Raw genomic sequence first — 26,159 nt, forward strand, 5'->3', positions numbered from 1 at the left:
GTCTCACAGCTCTCTGAATATATTGTCGAAGGCTTTCACGGCCAGAGAACAATTGTTGTTGTGGATTTTCTGGGCTGTATAGCCATGGTCTTGGCGTTGTAGTTCCTGACGTTTCGCTGGCAGCCTGGAAAATCCACAACAACCAACTCTCTGAATGACCTACTTTGTGCTAATATTGCATTAAAGCATTTGTTGAACACTCAATACACCCTTAATGAATTGGCCAGCCACATAAAGGCGGCACACACAAAAAGAGAACTTTGCTTGAAGACATAAGTCACCATAATTCCCCTCTGAAATACAGATAACGAAACTAAAAAGGGGAACAACTTCTACCTCCGTAGCCTTTCTATTTTATTTACTCAAAGTGGCTGCTTCAACACTTTCATTTCCAAACTGTGAGCAGTGCTCACAATTATCTCTGGGACATCAGCCTGTAAAGGTAAGGTGAGCCCCGTCCTGCTCTGGATATACTGGCCCTTCTGCTTTCCAATTTTGTTGTGTTTTAGAATCAACGGTAAAAAGGAAATCTTTGTTTTAGAACTGCCTTAATTGCCACAGTCTTAGGAAATGCTCTATACTGTGGGTTCCCCCCTCTGGATCCCCAGTTTTCATGACAGAAAGTGTCTAATACTTATGATCACAGCAAAACAAAGAAATAAATGAGCAAATAACTAAAAAGTGGGAAATGATAGTAAAGTTCTGCAAGATTCCCAATAAACCATAGAGCAGGAAGATTGACTTTCCAAGAGACCACGCAGAGCATCTAATAGATACCGGAGGAATCTCACTGTTCTTTTAAAATCAAACCAGGACAGGGGGAGGTAACGGGTAAGTTGAGGCATCTATTCCATGCAAAAGTTCCTGCATCCTAAGGAAAGATTTGGTGTTGCTGATCTAAGTCTGCATAGTTATCGGAGGGTCCACATTCCATAGCACATGCTGCAGGATTGGTTGTTGTGTTGTCATCTAAGTGTGAGCCAGCTGTTTCCTTTCTGTGCACCCAGGATCTTAGCATTTACAGAATCTGGGGATTCTTGGTGTTAGGAAAGGCCTCCATCCCCAGAAAACCAAACAATAGCCTTTGCACAACAAATATGAACATATAGAAAGGCTGGTGTGCCAAGCATGTGTTCTACTGCTAAGCTATGAGCTCTCTCCATTAACACACAGCATTGCACCAGGTCCTCTTGGGCGGGGAGAACGAGTTGAATGAGAAGCCCATTCTCTTCTTTGGAAATACTTCACCCTGAACCACAGAGAACCAACCAACCTTGAAGTAGCAGAAGCAGATGCACCCGGCTCTTGCGCTGCTCCCTCAGTGCGGCCAGGGGTAGTTCCTGTGACAGACACAAGGCCTTGAAATGCTGCTTCTTGCATTTGCACAGCTCAGGGGACTTTCAAAGAGCTCGCTGGCAGAGGTTTGCGCGCAATGGTGCTCGGGTGTTATTGCCATGGATACAGTTAGCCAGAAACCATTTCAATCTGCACAGCTGGAAAAGGAATGGCTGATTCCCGTTCAGAAAGGCTTCCGATTTGTACGGGAATCTTAAGAACAATTTTGTAACAAATGTGACTTTGGCTGTTGTGACCCACGTGCAGGATTACTGCCTGCTTTCTACTAGGCCAAACTAAACACGACAGTGGCAGACTTCTATGGTGCAGCGGTTAGAGCACTGGACCTGAGCCGAAGTCTTTATTCAGGGCCTGCCTATAGGATCGTGTTTCTGGCACTGTTCCTGGGTCTGGCCAAAGACTCATCAAACAGAGGAATGCCGGGAATTCCCAGCTGACCATGACAAGGCCATGACGAATGGGGAAAGAGGGCTTGAGCTCCCCCCCTTGGCCATTTCTGCAACCTGAAACTTCCCCAGGGAGCTGCCATTTACTCTGCTGCGGAACCTTGTGTAGCCCATCAGCGCACTTAAGTTTTCCAAATGGGGCAGTATCAGCTTTCAGTCCAAACCAGCCTCCAGAATCTAAGCTTAAACCAGGAAAAACCCTAGCACATATCCGCTTGATAAGAACCAGGGAAGATTTGAGGATGGATCTGAGAACAGCGTATTATGTAGCAGCCTCATCATCAGCCATGCAGGTCAGCTGCCCTGTCTCAGCCTCATCTACCTCTTCGGGTTGTTGTGACTTCAATGAGATGAGAATCAGATATGCTGCTCTGAGCTTTTTGGAGGAAGGATGGGATAAAAAATGTATTAGCTATAAATAGGCAGACACACACACAGAGAAACACTCAAATCCCTGCCATGATAATATCAGTCTCTATCTTCTTTCTGTAACCTGGGAAGGTTTCACCAGGAAACAAGCCAGAAGGTCTGCATTCAGATATCACTTGAAACCCCAATTAAGACTAACGTTGCTTGATAAACTGTCTTCACATTCTGGTGTCAGACCTGGCTTTGATGGATCCAACATCAGCCAGACACAGCGAAATTTAGCATGTGAGTTTTCCTTCTTGTATCTCTTCCTAAGTAGAGTGGCTTGCATAACTCCAGTAGAGGGGCTGCCATTCAGATAATCACAGTTTAATTAAACCAGAGCTTGATGTGATGTCTGAACTAAGCAAATGCATATGTTCTTTATGGGATCACTTGTCTCTGAATCCAAAAATTTTTTGGGAAGAGATTCTAACGCTAAGCTTAAAAGTATTGCTAGAATCCCTGCAGACCAATATCTGTGCAAATGAAACAAAGCCCTCCATTTTCCTTCCATTTAGCTTATTTTCAGCCCCAAGTAGTTATTTTTAAAAGCCAGATTATACTCTGCTCTGTCTGCTCCCTGACACCCAACACAGAGTATGCAGCGGTGTGGTCGTGAATATAGAGAACCATTTCCTCTTCTTTACCAAGCAGAGGCAGTTAATCTTCCAATGCTGGTATACCACACTGTAGTCAGCAACCCGCACATGTTACCCTCCCCCACCCTAGCCCACTATGTCTCAGGCTCCTCAGGGGACCCACTATTTAAAGTCTACAAAGTCTGTACGGCAAGTCACCGGAATGCGCTGGGTGTCATTTCCATCCCACATGCAAATCAAGTGATGCTTAGGGGAGGGCAGTGATGGGATTTGCAAGGTCTGTTGAGAGAGGAGGAGGCCCCCTTCCAGTAAAGCTGGTCAGGCTGCCTAGGGCCAGGTGCCTTTGCACCTGCCAGGTGAGAGCAGGGAGGCCCAGGAAGAACAAGCAGGTGGGACAGCAGAAGACCAAAGACTGCAGTGGGGAGGTGAAGCAAAACACATCGTCTGTTGAGTGTCCAAGCTGTGTCTCCATTTATTTTGCAGTCCAAATTGACTGAGAAGGAGGGAGCTATCCCAAGCCACACGGCAGGTGAGAGGTGGACTTCAGTTTTCAAGGGTCCAAACTGTATATGAAATATGTCATTAGGGCTGCATGTCTTTTTTGTTTTTAGTGGGAGAAGGGGGTGAGAATCCAGGCGTCCATGCTGGATTGGGGAAAATGGAAATTTTGGAGGTGAAGCCTGGGGTGGGTGAGGTTTGGGGAGGTGAAGGAGCTCAGTGGGTATAAAGCCATAGAGTCCACCAGGGCTTTTTTTCTGGGAAAAGAGGTGGTGGAAATCAGTGGGTTGCCAGCACAGGGGGCAACTCCTGGTGGGAGGTGGTGCCCCTGGTACCAGGTGCACATATGCAAGGTGTGTGCACTCTTTCTGGGACTGCGCAATGATGTCACTTTGGGTCAGTTGGAACAAGGGGAGAGTTTTTAAAAGTTTGAATCGTCCTCAGCAAAAATGGTCACATGGCCAGTGGCCCCACCCCCTGATCTCCAGGCAGAGGAGAGTTTAGATCACCCTCCGCGTAGGGCGCGGAGGATGATCTAAACTCCCCTCTGTCTGGAGATCAGGGGGTGGGGCCACTGGCCATGTGACCATTTTCAAGAGGTGCCAGAACTCTGTCCCACCGTGTTCCAGCTGAAAAAAACCCTGGAGTCCACTCTACAAAGCAGCCATTTTCCCCAGGGGAACTGATCTCTGCAGATTAGAGAATTTGGAGATCCGCTGTAATTCTAAGAGATCTCCAGGCCCCACCTGGAGGCTACCCACAGAAACGTCTGCACTCTATGTGCACGCCATCACAATAATGAATGATTATACAATTTTCAAAGTGCAAGTGCCTCTTGTTCATTGAGCCAATATTGCAATTCATACAAAGACCATTGCTCATAGGACAATTCATACATGTGCAAATCATACAAGTGCAAAATCATACATGTGCAATTTCATTTCTGGTGCAGTACAACTCTACAATACCAGGTATATCAGTAATACAATGAATTTTGTACAGATTCACTCCTTCCTCTCCTTCAACTAGTTCTTCCCAAAGGTGGTGTAAAGCCCAAATAAATTCCAAAGGAGGGAGTGGAGACCGCCACGCTCAATCTGGGGCCGGCTACGAACGCAGATTTCGTGCCACCTTCTTCAGGAGCGTGCCATCTATGATGAAAACACTCTATGAGTATGCTACCCATTTACAGCCTTTTCTCCATAATACCCCTTCCCTGTAGTTCACAATCTTTCCTACTTACAAACACTCCCCAGTAGAATGTCACCACCACATTTCTCTCATCGCCTGGTTAGTAGGTATGCTTGTTCTTTTCCTTGTACGTCATTGCAAACTGCCCTCTATTTAAATCAGCTGTAGCCTGTTGGTACCACCCTCTCTTAAAGCAACCTCACACTGTATGCTGTAACCTCACATGCTATGTGCCTCAGTTCCTCACAAGAAACAATTCAAACATAATTCATTATTCAGTCCCTACTAACCAGGCGATGAGAGAAATGTGGTGGTGACATTCTACTGGGGAGTGTTTGTAAGTAGGAAAGATTGTGAACTACAGGGAAGGGGTATTATGGAGAAAAGGCTGTAAATGGGTAGCATACTCATAGAGTGTTTTCATCATAGATGGCACGCTCCTGAAGAAGGTGGCACGAAATCTGCGTTCGTAGCCGGCCCCAGATTGAGCGTGGCGGTCTCCACTCCCTCCTTTGGAATTTATTTGGGCTTTACACCACCTTTGGGAAGAACTAGTTGAAGGAGAGGAAGGAGTGAATCTGTACAAAATTCATTGTATTACTGATATACCTGGTATTGTAGAGTTGTACTGCACCAGAAATGAAATTGCACATGTATGATTTTGCACTTGTACGATTTGCACATGTATGAATTGTCCTATGAGCAATGGTCTTTGTATGAATTGCAATATTGGCTCAATGAACAAGAGGCACTTGCACTTTGAAAATTGTATAATCATTCATTATTGTGGTGGCGTGCACATAGTGCAGACGTTTCTGTGGGTAACCCCTCCCTTGTCTCTACTGCGGTTGCAGAAACGGCCATACTTTTCCTTTTCCCACCTGGAGGCTGGCAACCTTAGGTAAGGCTGATCCAGCCTGAATTGCTAAGGTGCAGGAAAGCTCACATCACCTTTTCTTCCAAGGTGAAGTTAACTTAAATTTCTTACCAGGGCTGTGTCTTTTGGTGGGCTTGAAGCAGAAGATGGGAGTACCACTTTGACCCATTCCTTAACACTACCCACCATCAGTGTTTATGGTCTTAATTTACCTCTGCTTTTCTTGTGTTGGTTTCCTGGCTTTTAACACCACTCAGATTCTATTTGCATGGGGTGGAGAACATATAGCCATCCACATGTGCACTGAGAACTAGTGTGTATAGTGGCTACAGCAGAGATCCCCAACACAGCGCTCTACAAGAATTTTCCCTGCACACGCCAAATGTTTTTAGAACGTGGGTGGGGCCACATGGGGCTAATGCCCAGCAGAGCTTCTGATTGGCCACTGGAGATCCAATTGGCTGTGCAGATTTCAGCAGTAGCTGCCACCCAAGTGTTGATTTTATTCTCTCTCGGTCCTCTTTCCTAGCATATTTTTAAAATGACCCCTCTTCTCCCCTGCACTGCCCGTCTGTGTGTGGCTCAGCCATCTGCAGCAGCCAGTTTGCAGTTGAACCCACCATCCTGTGCCAGAATTACAAAGATGCCCACAAGCTGAAAAAGGTTGGGGTCCCCTGGGTTAGAGTATCAGGCCCTGTGAGACCCAGACTGTGAAACTCACACTCTGCCTTGGAAGCTCGCTGTGTGACCTTGGGCCAGTTGTACATTTTCATTCTAACCTAATTCACGGGAGGCGGGGAGGTTGAGGGGGTTGGTGGTGGTAATGATAAAATAGAGGAGAGAAGAATGATGTACGCCCATTTGAGTCTCCACTGGGAAGAAAAACAGGCTATAAATAGCCTATATAGATATACTCAAGTATAAATGAATGAATAAATAAATATATATTGGTTATCATATACAAAGCTCTTCACGGCCTTGGACCAATATACCTTCAGGACCACCTCCCTCCACAGGCTCCCCCACGGCAGCTTCGCTCATCCAAACAGGGTCTCCTGCAGGTGGCAGCCTATACATAGGCGAAATCAACAGCGGCCCACAGACGGACTTTCTCTGTGGTGGCCCCTACCCTGTGGAATGGCCTGCCTGAGGAGATCAGAAAAGCCCCCACTCTCTTGGCTTTCCGCAAACGGTGCAAAACCAAATTATTCAAAAAGGCTTTTTACTCAAATAGGATGGCTGTTTTGTAGGGAGGAGGTCTCGGAGAGCCCCGGCGCGAGGGTTACTGGCACCTGAGGGCACACTTGCGTGCGCGCGCAGCATGCCCCCCCAGCTTCTCTGCAGGGCTATTGTAGGGTGTAGAGTGTTTTGTTAGCCTGGTGTTTTTCAGAACTGGAAACCATGCTCTGTTCATTCTTAAGGTTTCTTCTTTCCTGTTGAAGTTTTGCTTATGCTTGTGAATTTCAGACTGCACAGGGAAGCCATTGAAATTCACAAGCATAAGCAAAACTTCAACAGGAAAGAAGAAACCTTAAGAATGAACAGAGCATGGTTTCCAGTTCTAAAAAACACCAGGCTAACAAAACACTCTACACCCGACAATAGCCCTGCAGAGAAGATTAGCACATCAAGCACCAATCCATATGCAAAAGAACCTCCTCAGGATACAGTGAAGCCTCCCGCCATTAGCATTCCACACCCTGGGAAACTCTTACAGGATGACTCAGCTCAACCCCACCCCTCCTGAGTAGATATAAATGACCTGCCACATCTTTTCCACACTGTGACACTGAGAGATCTCTATCTTTTGGTGCCACACCTCTGAAGGTGCCAGCCACAGCTGCTGGCGAAACATCAGGAAGTACAATGCCAAGACCATGGCAATACAGCCCGGAAAACCCACAACAACCATCGAATGAATGAATGTTCATTAAAGCCGACCTTTCCCCTGTCAGGTTATTGTGTTTGCTTTTTTTTAAAAAAACAGGGAAATTCTGACCAAATGGCAGGTTTCCCAGTCTGGCTGATAGGGATGGTTGGAATTTCTGGGTCTTTGTGACAGAGGAAATAGAAACTCAGAGCCAAGCTACAAGTGACATTTTTCACATGAAGGGTACTTGATCGTTTTTGCAAGTTTTTCTGGGAACTGAAGTCCCTCTCCCCCACCCCTTTTCCTTCTGTTCCCTCCCCTCTCTGTTAGAATCGCTGCCTGAAGAGACAGAGAAAGCAAGCGGCAGCAACAGCTTTTGCAAATTGTCTTGCTCCAGGGGAGCTGCTCTGGAGAAAGCTGGGAGTGGGTAAAAGCTGGATCCTGGTTATTTTAAATGGATCCTCATGAATTCTTATGATTTTTATATTGAAACAAAACAAAAAGGCTGTCATATTATAGATCATGTCCTAGTCTACAGACAGCAACAAAACAATCATGCATCCACTAATCTGTGGCACTGCCACGGCACAAAAACATGCTAAAAAAGCATGGATCTGCATGGATCCTCTTGTCTTTTAAGTGGGACCACCCCAAATCCACCACACAATCACAGACCATGTCTGTTGCCACAAATGGGACCAAAAAATTCAGCCATCCACTACTTCATGGAACCGCCACGGCGCAAAAATATGGTTCAAAAGCACGGATCCGCATGGATCCTCTAGGTTTTTACATGGGACCACCCAAAATCCACCATACAAAACCAGATCATGTCCATATCAGATCAGTTGTAAGCAGTTGTCCACCCACTGGCCTCCAGCCCATTTTTACGGGTCCAGTTCCCTGCTCATCCCATTGTTTCATGAGGATCTTGATAGTGATAAACAACAAAGTGAATGAGAGACATGTAATTTTCTTTTCTTTTCTCTTCTCAGGTTTGGCTTCTTTAGGTATCCACAATGAAGCATTTTGTTTGGCTGCTCTTCTTTCCAGGTAAATATTTGTGACAGTGGGGTGGAATGCATCAACCTCCCTTCTGCTGTTTTTGGACTGTGGGAAGAATAGCCAGGAAGGATCCAAGAGCGTATTGGATACTTCACGGGGCCACAAGCTGAACTTTTCCCAGGCATAATATAGTAGGACTCCCTTCCAAGCAAACATGTACTTCCCAAGCTTATGTGCCAGTGATCTGGGAAGCATCCAGAATTAAAATCAGGCCTTTTAAGTCCTTACTCTTTTCTGGGCATCTTGAGACAGCCTCAGTGGATTTCAGGTTCGGAGGGGAGGGGACTGGCTCTGCTCCTTGTCCTCTTCTTTCCTACTTTTGAGAGGAGCTGTTTCCTTTGTAAGAGAGAGCAATGGAGACTGATGGTGTCTCTGTTCTAGAAGGACAGGGGAAGCTGACCAGATTCTGCCCTGTGTTTCTTCCTTTTTAAGTTTCCTGTGTCATTTGAACCCATTGATCATACGCCCTGACAACAAGGGAAGCTGACCAAATTCTGCTCTGTGTTTCTCCCATTTTAGGTTTCCTGTGTAATCTGAATCCACGGAATCGGAATCCACTGACCATACGCCCTGATTCTCTGGTTACCTGGGAAGGATCCTGTGTGTTGATTCCCTGTGAGATCGGTCGATATGGCGGGGCTGTACTCAACCCAATCACACTACTTTGGTATTTCCAGCCTTTTTATGATATGAGACAGTCAGAATATAATGGTGTCTTATTGTACAACAGCTCGATGGCATCAGGATATTCCAATACCCACTTGAGGGATTCTCAGGACCGAGTGAAGTTTGTAGGGAATCTGAATCATGCCGAGAGGAAAACTTGCAGTTTGAAAATCTCTCAAGTCCGGACAGAGGACAATGGCATCTACGGGGCAAGACTTTTTGCTTCATATTCTCGCCCAACTCAACAACATAAGTGGTTTCTCAATGCTACAATTCATGTTGCTGGTAAGAATTTAATCAAGAGGTTTTTCTTCCCTCCTCATCCCTGACAAAATTTGTCCTTTCAATGGTTTAGTGCAGCAAGATTTGAACTGGAAGTCTTCTGGAATGATGCTAAGGGAGTGTTGCTATCCTGGAAAGGGAAATCTAGAAACAGGGAAAGTGGATCTTCCCTTTGAGCATGAAAGCTGAGCCATTTCCACACATCCTAAAGGGAGGGCCCACTCACCAAACATTGCTGGATTTCCCCCTCCCCTCCACACATTTCCAATTTTGACACAGTTGCAGGCTGTTTGGCTTCTGTTTTTTTGGTGCCCTTTCTGAGAATGCACTTTCCCGTAGTCCCTGAAAAGGCGCCAACAAAATGGTAGCCAAACAGCCTCCTTCCTTTTTGAAATTGGAGATGTGTGGAGTGAAGGGGAAAAGTCATTCAGTGAATGGGCCGTCCCCTTAAGGATGTGTGGAAACATCCCAGATCCACATCAGGATATGATTGGTAGACGAGCAACAGTACGTACCGTAGGCTAGTAGTTTGAGAACATGGATAGAGCTGCTTTCTTCTAGCAGATGACCATCTTTCTTACTATTAAAGGTGGACTTCATAATGTGTCTTGTTTTATTGCAGGAGCATCTTTCCAACCCACCTCTTCCCCTTCTCTACATGTAGTGTCTGGAATCTTGCCTCTTGTTCATGTTGCAACCTTTTCTCTTTTACTGCTGTTGCATCTTTAACATGCAAAAACTGAGCAAGTAAAACTAGCAGAGATAGAAAAACCTCTCCTGCTGAAATTTTGCAAATGTTGTGACTCAGAGCAGGAAGAATAGCAAAAAACGGCCACAACCAATTTCATACAAAGTCACAGTGCAGGATAATGGAAAATGAACGAGAGATCAGCACCATTGGCTGATATGCAAAGGCAAGGGCTGAATGACTCTCTTCTCAGGACTAGTTCCCTTTTTTCTGTGTATGTCTTAAAGCTCTCTAAACTACCTGCAAAACATGTAGCTGTATTCCCTGCTCTTCCTATCCTAACACGTGTCATCAGGGAAAATGTGTGGGCTGGGTCAGCATTCCCAGATATATGGCCAAAGCTTCTGAGTCCATGCAGGATCCGGCAGAAGAAGGCCCACATTTCAGGAAGGCCATCTTTGGCGTTTTGTTCCTAACTCTGCTTGAGTGTTTTCACATTTATTTGTTGGATGCAGAGTCACCTCCAGCTCCTATTATGGACGTCAGCCCTACGTATATCCGAGAATCGCTGGTGAGAGTAACCTGCTCTGTAACGTACCATTGCCCCGATGATCCATTAAGGGTGGTCATTGGCTTAGAAAAGAATCATTTGCCTTCACAAAGAATGACAACCATTAACGGAGTGATCAAAACAGTGGTGAGTTTTCGAGTGACTTGGGAGGACCACAGGAAGAATCTGTTCTGCTCACTGGAAAGACAGGATAGGTCAGAAATATCCAAGAGCACCAAGCAGCTGGATGTGAACTGTGAGTGTTCTGTATGAAGGGATCTGGGCTTGGGGGATGGGGAGAGAGACCCTGAAAAAAAGATAATGCCCGACCTGATTAAAAAATATAGCTAATCTGATAAGCCACAACACTAGATATCTGGATGCAGTAGGATGGCTTCGAGCAACACGGATATTTTGCAGTTGAATTCACACCCAAAGTACTTTGGTGGATCAACAAGTATAAAAGAGAAAAAACTAACCTGTTAGGCATGTCTTGCACCAACATGATACAGTGTACAGAACACATTAAGGAAATTCCATTAATAAGAAGGTTTTTGATTTTCAGTGATTTCTTTCTGACTCCAAGACCTTGTGGTCTTGAAATTTGGGGATTTAGGGATGGGAAAGACAGATTATAATCGACCTAAATCCAAAGGATTTCAATCTTAGCCAATCTCTTGTAGCCATGGATTAGGTGCCATCAATATGCAGACGATACGCACTTCTGTATCTTGTTACCCAAATCTCCTGGTGATGGAATAGAAATCGTACGTCGGTGCTTGACAGCTCTTCTCAGTTGGCTTAAAGTAAACTAATTGAAAGTGAACTCGGATAAGATAGAAGTGATGCTGGTTGGTAAAGTGGAGATCTTGAAGGACGTTGTGCTTCCAATGTGTGATGGGGTTCAGTTGGCCCTGTCTGCCTCAAGTTAAGAGTCTAGGGGTTATACTAGATTCAGCAGTGCTTGTAGGGAAGCAAGTTAATGCAGCTACAAAAAAAGTCCTTTTCACAACTCAGTCTAGCCTGGAAGATAGTCCCCTACCTCAACAACAACATTCGATTTATATACTGCCTTTCAGGAGAACTTAATGCCTGCTGGGTTCCCATCAGTGGTTTACAAAGTGTGTTATTATTATCCTCACGGCAATCACCCTGTGAGGTGTGGCGGTGGGGTGTTGAGAGAGAATTCAGGTGGTCATGATAAAGTGGGGATGATTTAAATGGTGATTTGTCAGACCAACTTGGGTTAGACTCGCAGTCCTCTTTGACAAATCCTATTCTATACCTGAACTCCAGTTTCTTTCTTCTCATGTGCCTCCCAACAGAGGGGGGGAGTACATTACTTCTCTACGTGCTTATTTCAGATGCTCCTAAAGGTGTTCAGCTGATAGCTTTGCCTGGGACAACCATTCAAGAGGGACAGGCACTCTCTCTGGAGTGTACGATCAAGAGCAGTAACCCTGAAGTTTATGAATATTGTTGGTATAAAGATCTTCAACTGATGTATGGATGCCAGAATCAGAGCAAAATTGAATTTGAAGCCAAAGGAGACCAGCATTCTGGAGTTTATACATGTGAGGCTAAGAACAGTGTTGGGAGCCAGAAGTCAGAAGAACTTCACATAGATGTCCAATGTGAGTTGATTCACTGAGAAGGGGCAAGAGATGAAATAGAGGCTGCATTCCATGACAGTGGAGTGGCGTAGCAGATACTGGCAGAGATCTAACTCCACTGGCTCCAGGCAAAACTCATGGGCCTCCTCTGGAGCTTGATTTCTTTGAAATGAAAAGGTTCTTAAGGGAAGGGGACAGCATGAAGCATCAAATGACTCAGAAGTGTTTTTTTGTTTCCAGCTCACTCCCAGGACACCTCAACCCATTCTGCCTCTGAATCCAAACCCACAGCACATGATGGTAAGCAGATGTGGAACTGAGCAAGTTAGGAAAGTAGATAGAGAATAAAGGAATAGGGTTGCCAGCAACAGGTTGGGAAATGCCTAGAAATTTGGAGACGGAGCCTGGGAAGGGTGGGGTTTGGAGACGGGAGGGATTTTATCCTATAACATAATTCAGTAAGTGCGTTTACAATGACTTACTGGAGCAGGCACAGACGCCCTCACCAGCCATGATTGGAACGGCCGGCGAGAGACATGCCCGGCTGGCCTGAACTCTGCCTCTCAAGCCTTGCTTAAACTTCCATATGCTGCAGCGGGAGGAGGGGGAGGAAATGTGGCTGGCCTGTGCTTCCCCTCCAAGCCTTTCCCTCAACCTTCCCAGGCCCCCCTGCCTGCCTGCCAGCCCTTCCCAGACACTCCCCCCCCCCCACCAACCCTGTGCACCTGTGCTTCATCCTGTCTAATGTCAGGGCCAGGCCTGGCTACGCATAATGTGAAAAGCCACATTATGTATAACTAGAAACAGAACCTGTTGTGCAAATAAATACAACGGGCTCTAGAAAGCTGGGGCTGGGAGGGCTGGGGGGGTGGCTGGGAAGGGCTGCAGGTGGGGGGAAAGGGGGGTCTGGGGAGAGGTGAGAAGCAGGATGTCACACACAGGGCTGGGCACAGCAGGCAGGAGGCTCACTGGTACTGCAGGGCTGAACACAGCAGGCAGGAGTTCAGTATTACAGAAGACAGCAAACCAGGGTCCAGGAGTCAGGCCAGGTGTCAGGGTCAGGCTATCAGTCAGAAAGAGAGGGGCAGGCAGAAGAGTAGTCAGTAGGCAGGCCAAGGTCAAAGTCCAAGCAAGCAGTAGAGCAGGATACACGACCGTCCAGGTAGCAGGGAGTGGCGAGCTGAGTTGCTTCCACGCTTGGTTTCCTCAGCGTCTTCCTTTATTGCTGTCCTAATGAGGGACAGCTGTTGCCTCTCCCTCGAACAGCTCAGCTCGGCGTTGTGCTTGCAGGCGGCCACTCCTACGCCTCTCCAGCAGCGCTGCCTTATCTCTAAGTTTCCTCCTTTCAGCTGGCCCCAGAGGCTCAGATTTCACTCTTGCCCTGGGGGAGTCTTTGTCTCTTACAGCCTCTGTGGAGGTTTCTGGCTGTTCCTCGTCCCTGACAGTCTCTGCAGAAGCTCCAGGCTGTTCTTGCTGAATTCTCTCTGGAGCAGCAGCAGTGGTTTCTGACTGCTCCTCCTCTCCCATAGCTTCTGCAGGGGCTTCCGACTCTAGAGGAGATCCTGCTGGCCCTTCCTGCTCATCTTCTGAGGAGGACTCTGAGGAGGACTCTGAGGCACTAGGTAAGGTGGCCAGTCGGGGCTGGGGCTGATTCATGACACAGGAGGGGTCTGGGGAGGGATGGCAGGTAGGGAGGCAATGAGGTTTGGGAAGGGCTCCGCTTGCGCCGCCTTTCCCGGGACCTGAGGAGAGCGGCATGCTGCAGCTCCAGGGGTCTCACAGGGTGGCAGTGCTCCGCTCACGCTGCCTTTCCCTGGGCCCGAGGAGAGCATAGCGCTGCCGCCCAGGGAGGCCCTTGGAGCTGCAGCATGTCACTCTCCTCGGGCTCAGGGAAAGGCAGCGCGAGTGGAGCGCAGCCGCTCTGCAAGGCCCGGGGTCTTTGCAGAGCAGAGTGCCCAGCTCCAGTGGGGCTGACGGGGCAGTGTGCACTTTGTCCTCACCCGTCGCTGCTGAAAGTGGTGCAGCTCAGCTCTGGCGGGGGTCAGAGGGCGGCGGGCTTTCCCCCCACCACAGCTCGCCGGCGCGCCACCCTTCCCGCACCACCTCCAGCCTCCAAAGCCCACGCACAGCTAGCGGCGCCCTCTGGAAGCGGCCTTCCCGGCGTCCTTTTATGCTGGTGCGCCCCGTGCAGGCGCACCAGCATAAATATGAGTCGTCGGGCAGACGCTAAGGGAATTATATAGTAGGATACTAGGAAAAAAAACTCTTTGTGGGAATAAATACAATGGGCTCTACAAAGGGCAGGATGGGCGGGCCAGGCATTGCCCCCTCTGCAGCAACCCATACTGGGAGGGGGGGAGGAGGGTAGGGTGGCCAGATCAGGCATTGCCCCTACCCAATGCCCCGATCTGGGTGGGGGGGAGGGCAAGGCAGCCAAGCCGGGTATTGCCCCTCCCCAGTGCCCCAATCTAGGTGGAGGGAAGGGGATGGGGCAGCCGGGCCAGACTATTGCCCCCTCCCCTATGCCCCATCCAGGTGGGGGAGCACCGGGCAGCCAGGATGGGCATGGTTCCCTCTCCATATGTGTGGAGGGAGTACAGGGCAGTCAGGACTGGTGGGTGGATCCTTCCTTCCACCAGCTGATCACAGTGACAAAGGGGAGGTGCTTTTGCTCGTTGGGCTGCCTGGTGGCTTGGATCCAGGGCCAGAGACTTAACCGATGGGCAGGCCCTTCCCTCTGCTGGCCTATCACAGTGGCAAAGAGAAGGAAGGCCAGCCATCCTTTCTACAGGCATGCAAACTGCGCCTGTGCCACATAAATTGTGAGTTGTCGGGAATACGGCTCACCTTTTATGTTTAAGGATTAGGACTGTGTGATCAGTTCTACAGATATGTGTCTGACCTTAAATTGTGGGGGTAATTTGGATCAAGATTAGAGCCACGGGGTAGCAGTGGGGGGAAGTCAGTTCTTTCCTCGACTCCATTTTCCTGGTCAAAATCTCTACATGTAAGTTGTTATTATTCCCAGTATGTGTGGACGTGGTGGAAAGGACATGAATTCATATTATACCATTTTTTTCCTGAATAATGTCAATAGAAAACTGAGGGCATTATGATGGAGAAACCTGCATGAAAGTCCCAATCCAGTTGCTTTATAAGCTTAAAATACACTATAGAAAATTTGGATATGGCATCCCCATGCAATGTGTCATTTGGCTCTGAGCATCGCCATTTGCCCCCCCAGTCCGGAATAAAGAGGCAGACACAAAGCATTTTGGATATTAATGGGCCACTTTATTTTAACTTTAACAAACTATAAATACGGCAAGGGATCTAACTGCGGTACAGGTCAGGCATGGTGTCCGCGCCAGGACTACCATCCTGACCTGTCTGGGCGAGCCCCACTGCCCCGGGTGCAAGCCATCCACATGCATGGCTGCAACCCGTCTGGCCAGGCAAATGGTTACCACTCCCCGAAGCTCCAACCACTCCGCCATACAGCCCGAGTGAAGGACATTTACAGGGGTGAGTGCCAGAAGCAATCTGCCCTCTTAGCTGATCGCCATGAAGCCCACCAGCCAATCAGACAGACTCCAATCCCCCTTATTGGGGATATGCCAAGGGTGCTCGCCGGCCCGCTCCCTTTTTCCCAACTCTATCCTGCCAGATGAAAACCTATTTACAAGTCCACACAACCGAATTCCCAGTGCAAGGTAGGCGAAAAACTCCCCTCCCCTTCGCCAATTAGGGGAAGGGAGAAAAAATTCCTACCTGGCCCCGACAAGCAGCGACCGGCTCTCCTGCACTGGCAAAGGGAGGGTGGGTGGGCCGAGCGCGCGAAGCCAACTGCAGGGCAGAGAGAGCGGAGCTGCGTAACAAGGCTTGGCTCCGCCCCCCTGAAAGCCCGCGTTTTCTTCCCTCCCTGCAGCAGCCGCTTTCTCCGTCCAGGGCTGCAAATGCGGCCCCCATCCTATGCAGCTTTGAGCTGCCGGCTGGGAGGGCCGTATTGCCCCCCCAGTCCGGAATAAAGAGGCAGACACAAAGCATTTTGGATATTAATGGGCCACTTTATTTTAACTTTAACAAACTATAAATACGGCAAGGGATCTAACTGCGGTACAGGTCAGGCATGGTGTCCGCGCCAGGACTACCATCCTGACCTGTCTGGGCGAGCCCCACTGCCCCGGGTGCAAGCCATCCACATGCATGGCTGCAACCCGTCTGGCCAGGCAAATGGTTACCACTCCCCGAAGCTCCAACCACTCCGCCATACAGCCCGAGTGAAGGACATTTACAGGGGTGAGTGCCAGAAGCAATCTGCCCTCTTAGCTGATCGCCATGAAGCCCACCAGCCAATCAGACAGACTCCAATCCCCCTTATTGGGGATATGCCAAGGGTGCTCGCCGGCCCGCTCCCTTTTTCCCAACTCTATCCTGCCATGGGCAGGGCCAAGCCTCTGCTTAGGCCCTTGCACCCCACAGGTGGCTTATGGCCAACCTGAGCCCTTGCCGTAGGTCGTCTAAAAACAGTTCATTACCGGCAACTGAGAGGTGAACTCCATCACCCCTATAAAGATGAGCTGCCGCGGCTCGAATCCTAGGGTGAGGCAAATATATGCCCAATCCATCCCCCAAGGCTTTCAGTAAAGCGCTATTAGCCCTACGTCTAGCCTCATTCATACCCCGGGCATCGAGGCCCTCACGCCATCTGCGTCGCGGCAAGATAGCCGACCATAAGATCAGGACCCCAGGCCAGAGTTTACATATCTGATGTAAGTCTGCCTGTGCCTGCAGTGAAAGGGCCTTACCCTTGATCAAACCTAGGTCATTACCCCCAAGGTGGATGACCAAAATATGAGGAGGGGGTCCCCTCCTATCCGAGAACAGCAAAGGCATCAACCCAGGCCACCGGAGGCCCCGTCGACCCTGCCATTCCACCGTAGCCCACTCACTGAGGCCAAGCTGGGACCCAATCTGTGTCCTCTTGGCTTGATGGGCCGCCCAGAACACCATGCTGTGCCCGCAGATGAGGATCCGAAGCCTCCCACGGCGAGCCACAGCACCTACAAAAGAAAACAGCATCAACAACATGTCCACTCTAAGGAAGAGGGCGAATATATGAACGATAAGCGGCAGATCGCCAACGGCCAACCCGCTGAATAACTGGTCCTGGGTAACCCATGGCCGCAGCCGTGGAAGCAGCACCAATCCGAAAGGAATGTGTCGCAAACCGGACACCCATAAAACCTAACTTGACAAGTGCCTTCCCAGTCACAGCCCAAAATTGATACTTCGTCAGGGGTCCACCATCACTATGACAAAACAGGACCCCCGGCTTTGTCCCCCGCACCTGGACATACTGACGCAGAGCCCGAACAGGGCACAACTCCTGCTCCTCACAGGGCCCTAATACAATCTCAATCCCACGTCCCCTTTGATCCGTCTTGGAACGGCGGACCTTAAGGACTGCAGACTCCCCTCGAAACTTAAGGTCCTGCGCCGAAAGCGCTCTCCCCGACACATCCGTGACAGAGAGAGGGACCAACTCGCTCACCCGCAGGGCCCCAAAAAATGCCGTCAAGGCAGCTGCATGGAAGAGAAGCGCCTCAAAACGAGAGCAGCAAACTTCCCCCCAGACAGAACACAAGCCCCGAAGGACAGAAGGGGAAATGGGTTGCCTATCGTCCCTCCATGCCACCGTCTCTCGGGACCATCCTTCTAACATCTTCTTAATCCTAAAATCCCCAGTGGCATCGGTCAAACCCCGGGCCTTACTGGCAAATGCCAATGCAGCTAGCTGACTCCGAATCGACTTTACTGCCAGACCCTTACCTTTACGATCGACGCAAAACTGCATAAGGTGGACAGCCGGAATCGGCCATTCCTGCCGCAGTCCTGCCTCCCGCCTAAAAGTAGCGAACTGTCTCACCGCCCGATCATAAGCCCTCTGGGTACTGGGGGCAATAGCTAAACGAATCGCCCTGCATGCCTCTGTCCTCCAATCTGCCATAGAAACTGCGGCATCGGAGCTGGCTGCAAGTCGGCCTCGGGGGCAAGCAGTCGAAATCGCGTCATCTGCAAGCGAGACAAGGCGTCCGCTATGCAGTTGTTCACACCAGGAACATGCTTCGCCAGAAACAGTATATTTAACCGCAGGCACTGCAAGGTAAAAACCCTGACTAACCTCATCACCCTGCAGGATTTGGATGAAAGGGAGTTAACCACTTGCACCACTGCCATATTATCACACCAAAAGTGCACCGAGTGGTTAGCAAGGTCCTCCCCCCACAAACAAACCGCTACAAGGATGGGAAAAAACTCCAAGAATGTAAGATCCTTGGTAAGCCCTTGAGCAGCCCAATCAGAGGGCCACTGCTCCGCACACCAGTGCCCCCGAAAATATACTCCAAAACCCGTGGCTCCCGATGCGTCTGAAGTAACTTGGAGTTCAGCTTCAAGCAGAAGCTCGTCCCTCCAAAATGTAACACCATTAAATGAGCTCAAAAAGTCCTCCCAAATTTGTATATCCGCCCTCATGCCGCTGGTAATCCGAATCTTATGATGAGGCTTGCGGACACCACTCGTTGAATGACACAGGCGTCTAAGAAACGCCCTACCAGGGGCCACCACACGACAGGCAAAGTTCAAATGCCCAATGAGTTGTTGAAGCTCCTGCAAGGAAACCTTCCGCCTTCCCTTGAATGATGCCAAGCGGGTACGAAGGTCACAGAGTTTGTCCCTAGGCAAACTCGAGGTTTGCCGCCTGGTGTCAAGCTCAATACCTAAAAAGGTCAGTACTGAAGTTGGGCCCTCTGTCTTCTCATGGGCTAAGGGGACCCCCAGCTCCCCGGCCAGGGCAATAAAGCCAGCCAAAAGGCGGGCGCACTGTCCAGTCCCCTGCGGCCCAACGAAAAGATAATCATCTAAATAATGACAGGCATCGTAGCACCGCAAACGGTGCTTCAATGCCCATTCAAGAAACGAGCTAAAGCATTCGAAGTAAGCACAGGAAACAGAGCAACCCATAGGGAGCGCCCTGTCCATGTAGTACTTACCCTCAAATGCAAACCCCAGCAGCTCAAAATCGTCCGGGTGGACTGGGAGAAGGCGAAATGCTGACTTTATGTCGCATTTTGCCATCTCCGCCCCTACCCCACAACGCCGAACAACCCTGACCGCCTGGTCAAAGGAAGTGTAGCGCACCGAGCACAGGTGCTCAGGTATGGAGTCATTCACTGAGCAGCCTTTGGGGTAAGACAGGTGGTGAATTAAACGGTATTCACCAGCAGCCTTTTTAGGAACAACGCCAAGTGGCGAAACCCGCAAACTAGGAAGAGGCGGGGAAGGAAAGGGGCCTAAAACCCGCCCCTCAGAACACTCCTTGGCAATTTTTGCCCGGACCACCTCCTCCATGCCAACCACAGACTTCAAATTGGATGACATGAATGGGGCTCTAACTCCCTTAAACGGTATCCTAAAACCAAACTGAAAACCCCGTAATAAAAACAACGCCTCACTGCGTTTCGGATAAGGCTCCAACAACCGTTCAAGGACCCTCAGCCTTACTGGACTGGGGCCCTTTACCAGCAGACTGCTGGGAACCACCTGCTGTACCTCCACCGCACCTACCACCTTTCTTAGGTTGCCGGGGGCATGCCGTGAAAGGGTATGGACCCCCACAGAAAGGGCACTGATGCCTAAAGGAACAAGACTTCCTTGAACACTCCCCTCGAGATCCAAACTCCCAACACAACAGGCGGGGTTGAACCGCCTGCCCCGCAGCAGGGCGGGGAGCAGAAGGGGGCTGGGACTTATGCAGCAAGTGACCACTGTCCGAACGATCTCCAGTACTAGGCTTAGCAGGGGACATAACCTGCAGCCACAGCTGCTGGTGGATACGGTCCCATGACATGGCTGGATTAAGGGCTGCCCTCATACGGAATTCCTCGTCGTATTGCATCCACGCTGGCCCTGAAAACTCCGTATAGCCCTTATAAATAATGTCCATATATTGGAAAAGCTGGGCCGCACGCCATGGCTGCGCCCGAGCAATGACACCCGCATATATGAACATACCAGGCAGCCAATTGTGCCAGTTCCTGTCAACCTTCCTGCGCTTAAGTTTCTCCTTATCCCTTTCATCTAAATCCTCTTTATCCTTCTTCTCGATTTCCCGAAATAGAAGGGTAAAGATATCAACGTACTCACCCCGCAAAATTTTATCTCTGGTAGCTTGCGTCAGATGGTCACCAAGGGGCAGTGCCATATCACCAAACGGTAGCGTGGTGAAAGGCACCGTCCCGTAACCACCCGTCCCCAGCTGAGGATTCCAATAACCAGCAGGGTACGCCTGCCATGCTGGAGGTTGCCCTGCCCCACCCTGGGTCATACCCCCGTACCAACCAACCGAGGAAGCCCACGGCTGCCCCTGTCCCGAGGGAGCACTGGCGCCCAGCTGACCCCAGGTATTAGCCTGACCCCAAGGGGAAGGAACTGCGGCCGTGGCCGAGGCCAGAGCGGGGACAGCCTGAGAACCCGGCGCCTGAGCCTGATTGGACCACATGGAGGAAGATCCCTGAGGCAAAGGGCCCCAAGGCCAAGCGTGAGTTGGTGTGTTGGAACTCTTACCAGCATCCTCAGCGGGTTCAGCCACTAATGCCGGAGGGTCCACAGCCAAGGCGACAGGCCCACTCTCATCGGCCCAAGCTTGCTCAGTCTCACCAACTCCTTGCGTATCCATCGCAGATACCGACTGCTGTACACTGTCACCCGCAGAACCGGCTGCAACACCTGCAGACTCCTCAAGAGCAGAGAGACGTGTCAGTACATCTTGCCTAAAAGCCGACTTAGCAGCCAACCTGCTAGACCTGTGGCGAGCTGGCCCCCCTTGCGGGGCAGGAGTGAGACTCCTGGCCTTTTCCAGCGCCGCTATACGTGCCAAGATCTGGGAAGTAGACACTCCCCCTTCCTCCTCATCAGAGGAAGACAATACCGGGGCACTGCGTTTTGAAGTAGGCTTTCTTGCCGGCTGCTTGCCCTTAGAAGGGCCCTTAGCTTTACCCTTAGGCATTATTGCCACAGAATGGCCCCCGGGTGCAAGCCCAGAAAATGGACACCGAACTCCTTAGAAAATGGCTGCTACTAGGAGAGCCTATAAAGGCCAATGTCTAGAACCCCCAGCACAGCCACCAACCAGAGCCCTCTTGCAAAAAGCAGGAAACAACACTCCCCCCGTCTTCCCAATAGGAGAAGGAAGGGGGAATAATAAAGGCAGCCACCCCCAAAGCCAGCCAGGCAATAAGCAGAGGCCCAAATCTAGGCCACTGAAGGGCCCTCACCCACCAGCCACCAGCACCGGAAAGGAAGCCAGGGATGGGGGGGGGAACCCCCAGCCGCTTGGCTGCTTAAGGGGGGGGCGCCGGTACCCCGGTCTGCTCCCTAGCGGATTGCAGCCCTCCCCCAGTCAAACAAACCACAAGGGAAACGGGGGGAAGGCATGAAGGCCGCTGCCCTATATCCGTGTCCCACGCCGGCTCCTAACAGCGCGCAGGAGCGTCTCTGCAGAACGAGCCCAAACGGCTCTGAAGACACACTAGGGCTGCCGAGCCTCTGTCGCCGCCGACGCCGCCTCCCAAGAGCCCTGCTTCGCCGCTCGGAGAGAGGAGCAAGCCTCCGACCTTCTCTGCCGAGCGCGCGAAGCCAACTGCAGGGCAGAGAGAGCGGAGCTGCGTAACAAGGCTTGGCTCCGCCCCCCTGAAAGCCCGCGTTTTCTTCCCTCCCTGCAGCAGCCGCTTTCTCCGTCCAGGGCTGCAAATGCGGCCCCCATCCTATGCAGCTTTGAGCTGCCGGCTGGGAGGGCCGTATTCTTCTCGCCTTTTTCCTTCTCCAGAAAAGCTACTTCTCAATACCTGCAAAGAGCTGACATCTGCAGTGGTTGAGCTCACAGAACAACTTCGGAAAGCCAGGAGTCAAATAAAGATCTTGAGGCAGAGAACTTGCGTGAGCCTGGGGAAGTAAAGAAGCAGTAGAGAAGGACATTTCTGCCCTTTTCCTCATCAGTTTTGTTTCTCACGCATTGCTTCCCATTCTTCTTTCGTCTTGTTAACAATCAGTTTTCATGTATTAAAAAGAACTTCTGCTTCAAAAATTATTCCGAAGGCTCAGCCATATATTCACATTTTTTTTCACTTGTGTCATGAAAATAAAAAGTCTTTACTAAATAAAAACTGTTGAGCAAATAGTGGTTATTCAAACAGTGGGCAAATCCACATGCCCTCAGAGTGTCCTGGTGTTGTGCTAAATGTTTGCTAAACACCTGGAAGTATAGCGTCTTTCTAGCGCGATTTCTGAAATCATGCTAGAAAGACGCTATACTTCCGGGTGTTTAGCGAACATTTCGCGCAACGCTGGCATACGCCAAGGGTGTGTGGATTTGCCCAGTGTTTATTCATATCACTTGGGGGGAAAAAAACCCAAATCCTCGCTCTGCGTACTAGTTTCCCTATTAGTATCTTTCACAAAGACTACCTTGACAAAAAGCACATCCAAGTATGTACCCAATAAGATATACAGACATCCCAAGACAGCAGTGACTGTAATGGAGATGTTCTAGGCCAAAACAACTGTAACATTCCCTAGAGCGGTGGTTCCCAGCCTTCTTGGTATGGTGATCCACCAGTCCACACGTTCTTGGTATGCTGTCCCAATTATGAAAAACCAGAGCATTCACAAATCGATGACACTTCCAAAGCTTGTGATCCACTTTCTTGGCCTTTGCAACCCACTTTAGTGCCGGGACCCACAGCCCTAGAGCACTTCTGAATATGGTCAGACAGTGCATATGTATGCAGCAACACACTTTTCTAAGCCCGTTGACTTCAGTGCACTTAGCCGGACCTAATTCTGTTTACGGGTGCACTATAAATGATTTAGGAAGGTTGCAGAGAAAGAAAGGCTTTGCTTTATCTAGACAAATTAAAAAGAAAAAAATGTCAATCATTTTAGCTCATCTTTATCTATTGGATTGATAGTTCAATTGAAGATGACTCCAGATGTGGATCCAGTTTGAGCATATATCGTCCTGCTATGTTACTCTTGAGAATCCTGAATCGACTTATTCTCAAGTTTCATCATGAGCATAAAAGAAATACAGGTTTTGCCATAAGTCTGCTGCATTGTAACTAATAGCCACTAGATGGAGGAATTGGTTTGAATCACGGCTAGGCTTGGCCAAAGGCAGCTAATGGGTATTCCTATAGCAAACGCTAACTTTGCCTTGCTGATACAAATCTTCATAAGTGTCTCCAAGTCTGGAAAGCCGTTGTGAAACACATGAACACACATGAAGCTACCTTATACTGAATCAGACCATTGGTCCATCACGGTCAGTATTGTCAACTCAGACTGGCAGCTGCTCTCCAGGTTCCCAGGCATAGGGCTTTCACATCACGTACTACCTGGTCCTCTTAACAGGAGATGCCAGGGTTTGAACCTGGGGTCTTTTGCATGAAAAGCTCTGGTCTACAGGTTTGGGGGAGGGACCTCCGCCTGGGTATAACTCATAGAATAAGCTGGATCCACATACCTGTATGGAAGCATGATGCTGAATTAGCTGGCCATGTCCAGTAGAGAAAATTCATTTGTTGATTATTACTCTTTCTTTCTACTCCAAGATATTGTCATGAATGGAATCTACCTCAGTAACCTGTAAGCTCTGTCTTTTCTACAGTTTGATTGCCTGAAGATTAATTACTGCACATTGGGAAAAACTCTTCTAAGTAACTCTGCTACCAAATGAAATACAACAATGTCTAGTGATAATTCCATACAGTCCTCCCTCCAACGCAGCCATTTCCTCCAGGAGAACTGATCTCTGTAGTCAGGAAATTTGTTTGCAATTCCAGGAGATCTCCAGGCCCCAGCCAAATCTCACTGGACTCTGCAATACATAAGTTCTCTCTGTCTCACAGCTCTCTGAATATATTGTCGAAGGCTTTCACGGCCAGAGAACAATTGTTGTTGTGGATTTTCTGGGCTGTATAGCCATGGTCTTGGCGTTGTAGTTCCTGACGTTTCGCTGGCAGCCTGGAAAATCCACAACAACCAACTCTCTGAATGACCTACTTTGTGCTAATATTGCATTAAAGCATTTGTTGAACACTCAATACACCCTTAATGAATTGGCCAGCCACATAAAGGCGGCACACACAAAAAGAGAACTTTGCTTGAAGACATAAGTCACCATAATTCCCCTCTGAAATACAGATAATGAAACTAAAAAGGGGAACAACTTCTACCTCCGTAGCCTTTCTATTTTATTTACTCAAAGTGGCTGCTTCAACACTTTCATTTCCAAACTGTGAGCAGTGCTCACAATTATCTCTGGGACATCAGCCTGTAAAGGTAAGGTGAGCCCCGCCCTGCTCTGGATATACTGGCCCTTCTGCTTTCCAATTTTGTTGTGTTTTAGAATCAACGGTAAAAAGGAAATCTTTGTTTTAGAACTGCCTTAATTGCCACAGTCTTAGGAAATGCTCTATACTGTGGGTTCCCCCCTCTGGATCCCCAGTTTTCATGACAGAAAGTGTCTAATCCTTATGATCACAGCAAAACAAAGAAATAAATGAGCAAATAACTAAAAAGTGGGAAATGATAATAAAGTTCTGCAAGATTCCCAATAAACCATAGAGCAGGAAGATTGACTTTCCAAGAGACCACGCAGAGCATCTGATAGATACCGGAGGAATCCCACTGTTCTTTTAAAATCAAACCAGGACAGGCGGAGGTAACGGGTAAGTTGAGGCATCTATTCCGTGCAAAAGTTCCTGCATCCTAAGGAAAGATTTGGTGTTGCTGATCTAAGTCTGCATAGTTATCGGAGGGTCCACATTCCATAGCACATGCTGCAGGATTGGTTGTTGTGTTGTCATCTAAGTGTGAGCCAGCTGTTTCCTTTCTGTGCACCCAGGATCTTAGCATTTACAGAATCTGGGGATTCTTGGTGTTAGGAAAGGCCTCCATCCCCAGAAAACCAAACAATAGCCTTTGCACAACAAATATGAACATGTAGAAAGGCTGGTGTGCCAAGCATGTGTTCTGCTGCTAAGCTATGAGCTCTCTCCCTTAACACACAGCATTGCATCAGGTCCTCTTGGGCGGGGAGAACGAGTTGAACGAGAAGCCCATTCTCTTCTTTGGAAATACTTCACCCTGAACCACAGAGAACCAACCAACCTTGAAGTAGCAGAAGCAGATGCACCCGGCTCTTGCGCTGCTCCCTCAGTGCGGCCAGGGGTAGTTCCTGCGACAGACACAAGGCCTTGAAATGCTGCTTCTTGCATTTGCACAGCTCAGGGGACTTTCAAAGAGCTCGCTGGCAGAGGTTTGCGCGCAATGGTGCTTGGGTGTTTTGCCATGGATACAGCTAGCTCTCGGTTCACACCAGAAACCGTTTCCATCTGCACAGCTGGAAAAAGAATGGCTGATTCCTATTCAGAAAGGCTTTGGATTTGTATGGGAATCTTAAGAACAATTTTGTAACAAATGTGACTTTGGCCATTGTGACTCATGTGCAGGATTACTGCCTGCTTTCCACTAGGCCAAACTAAACGTGACAGTGGCAGACTTCCATGGTGTAGCGGTTAGAGCACTGGACCTGAGCTGAAGTCTTTATTCAGGGCCTGCCTATAGGATCGTGTTTCTGGCACTGATCGTGGGTCTGGCCAAAGACTCGTCAAACAGATGAATGCCGGGAATTCCCAGGTGACCATGACAAGGCCAAGACGAATGGGGAGAGAGGGCTTAAGCTCCCCCCCCCCTTGGCCATTTCCACAACCTGAAACTTCCCCAGGGAGCTGCCATTTACTCTGCTGCGGAACCTTGTGTAGCCCATCAGCGCACTTAAGTTTTCCAAATGGGGCAATATCAGCTTCCAATCCAAACCAGCCTCCAGAATCTAAGCTTAAACCAGGAAAAACCCTAGCACATATCTGCTTGATAAGAACCAGGGAAGATTTGAGGATGGACCTGAGAACAGGGTATTATGTAG

General features: G+C 49.2%; 1 protein-coding gene across 2 annotated transcripts; it reads left to right on the top strand.

Annotated features, from left to right (window-relative positions):
- Positions 1–387: 387 nt before the first annotated feature.
- Positions 388–22,338, top strand: LOC129343501 (B-cell receptor CD22-like). 2 transcript variants are annotated; one of them, XM_054999738.1, is made up of 9 exons: positions 388–442; positions 3,296–3,341; positions 8,244–8,301; positions 8,833–9,264; positions 10,465–10,755; positions 11,864–12,133; positions 12,353–12,412; positions 13,642–13,734; positions 22,002–22,338. In XM_054999738.1, exons 3-9 carry the CDS (start codon positions 8,268–8,270, stop codon positions 22,127–22,129), a joined length of 1,308 nt encoding a protein of 435 aa, XP_054855713.1. In that variant the 5' UTR covers positions 388–442; positions 3,296–3,341; positions 8,244–8,267; the 3' UTR covers positions 22,130–22,338. The 2 variants fall into 2 exon arrangements, with proteins under 2 accessions (XP_054855713.1, XP_054855714.1); XM_054999739.1 differs by lacking the exon at positions 388–442 and adding an exon at positions 3,095–3,201.
- Positions 22,339–26,159: the final 3,821 nt, after the last annotated feature.

This window comes from Eublepharis macularius, chromosome 15 (assembly GCF_028583425.1).
Source record: "Eublepharis macularius isolate TG4126 chromosome 15, MPM_Emac_v1.0, whole genome shotgun sequence".
Classification (NCBI taxonomy): Eukaryota; Metazoa; Chordata; class Lepidosauria; order Squamata; family Eublepharidae; genus Eublepharis; species Eublepharis macularius.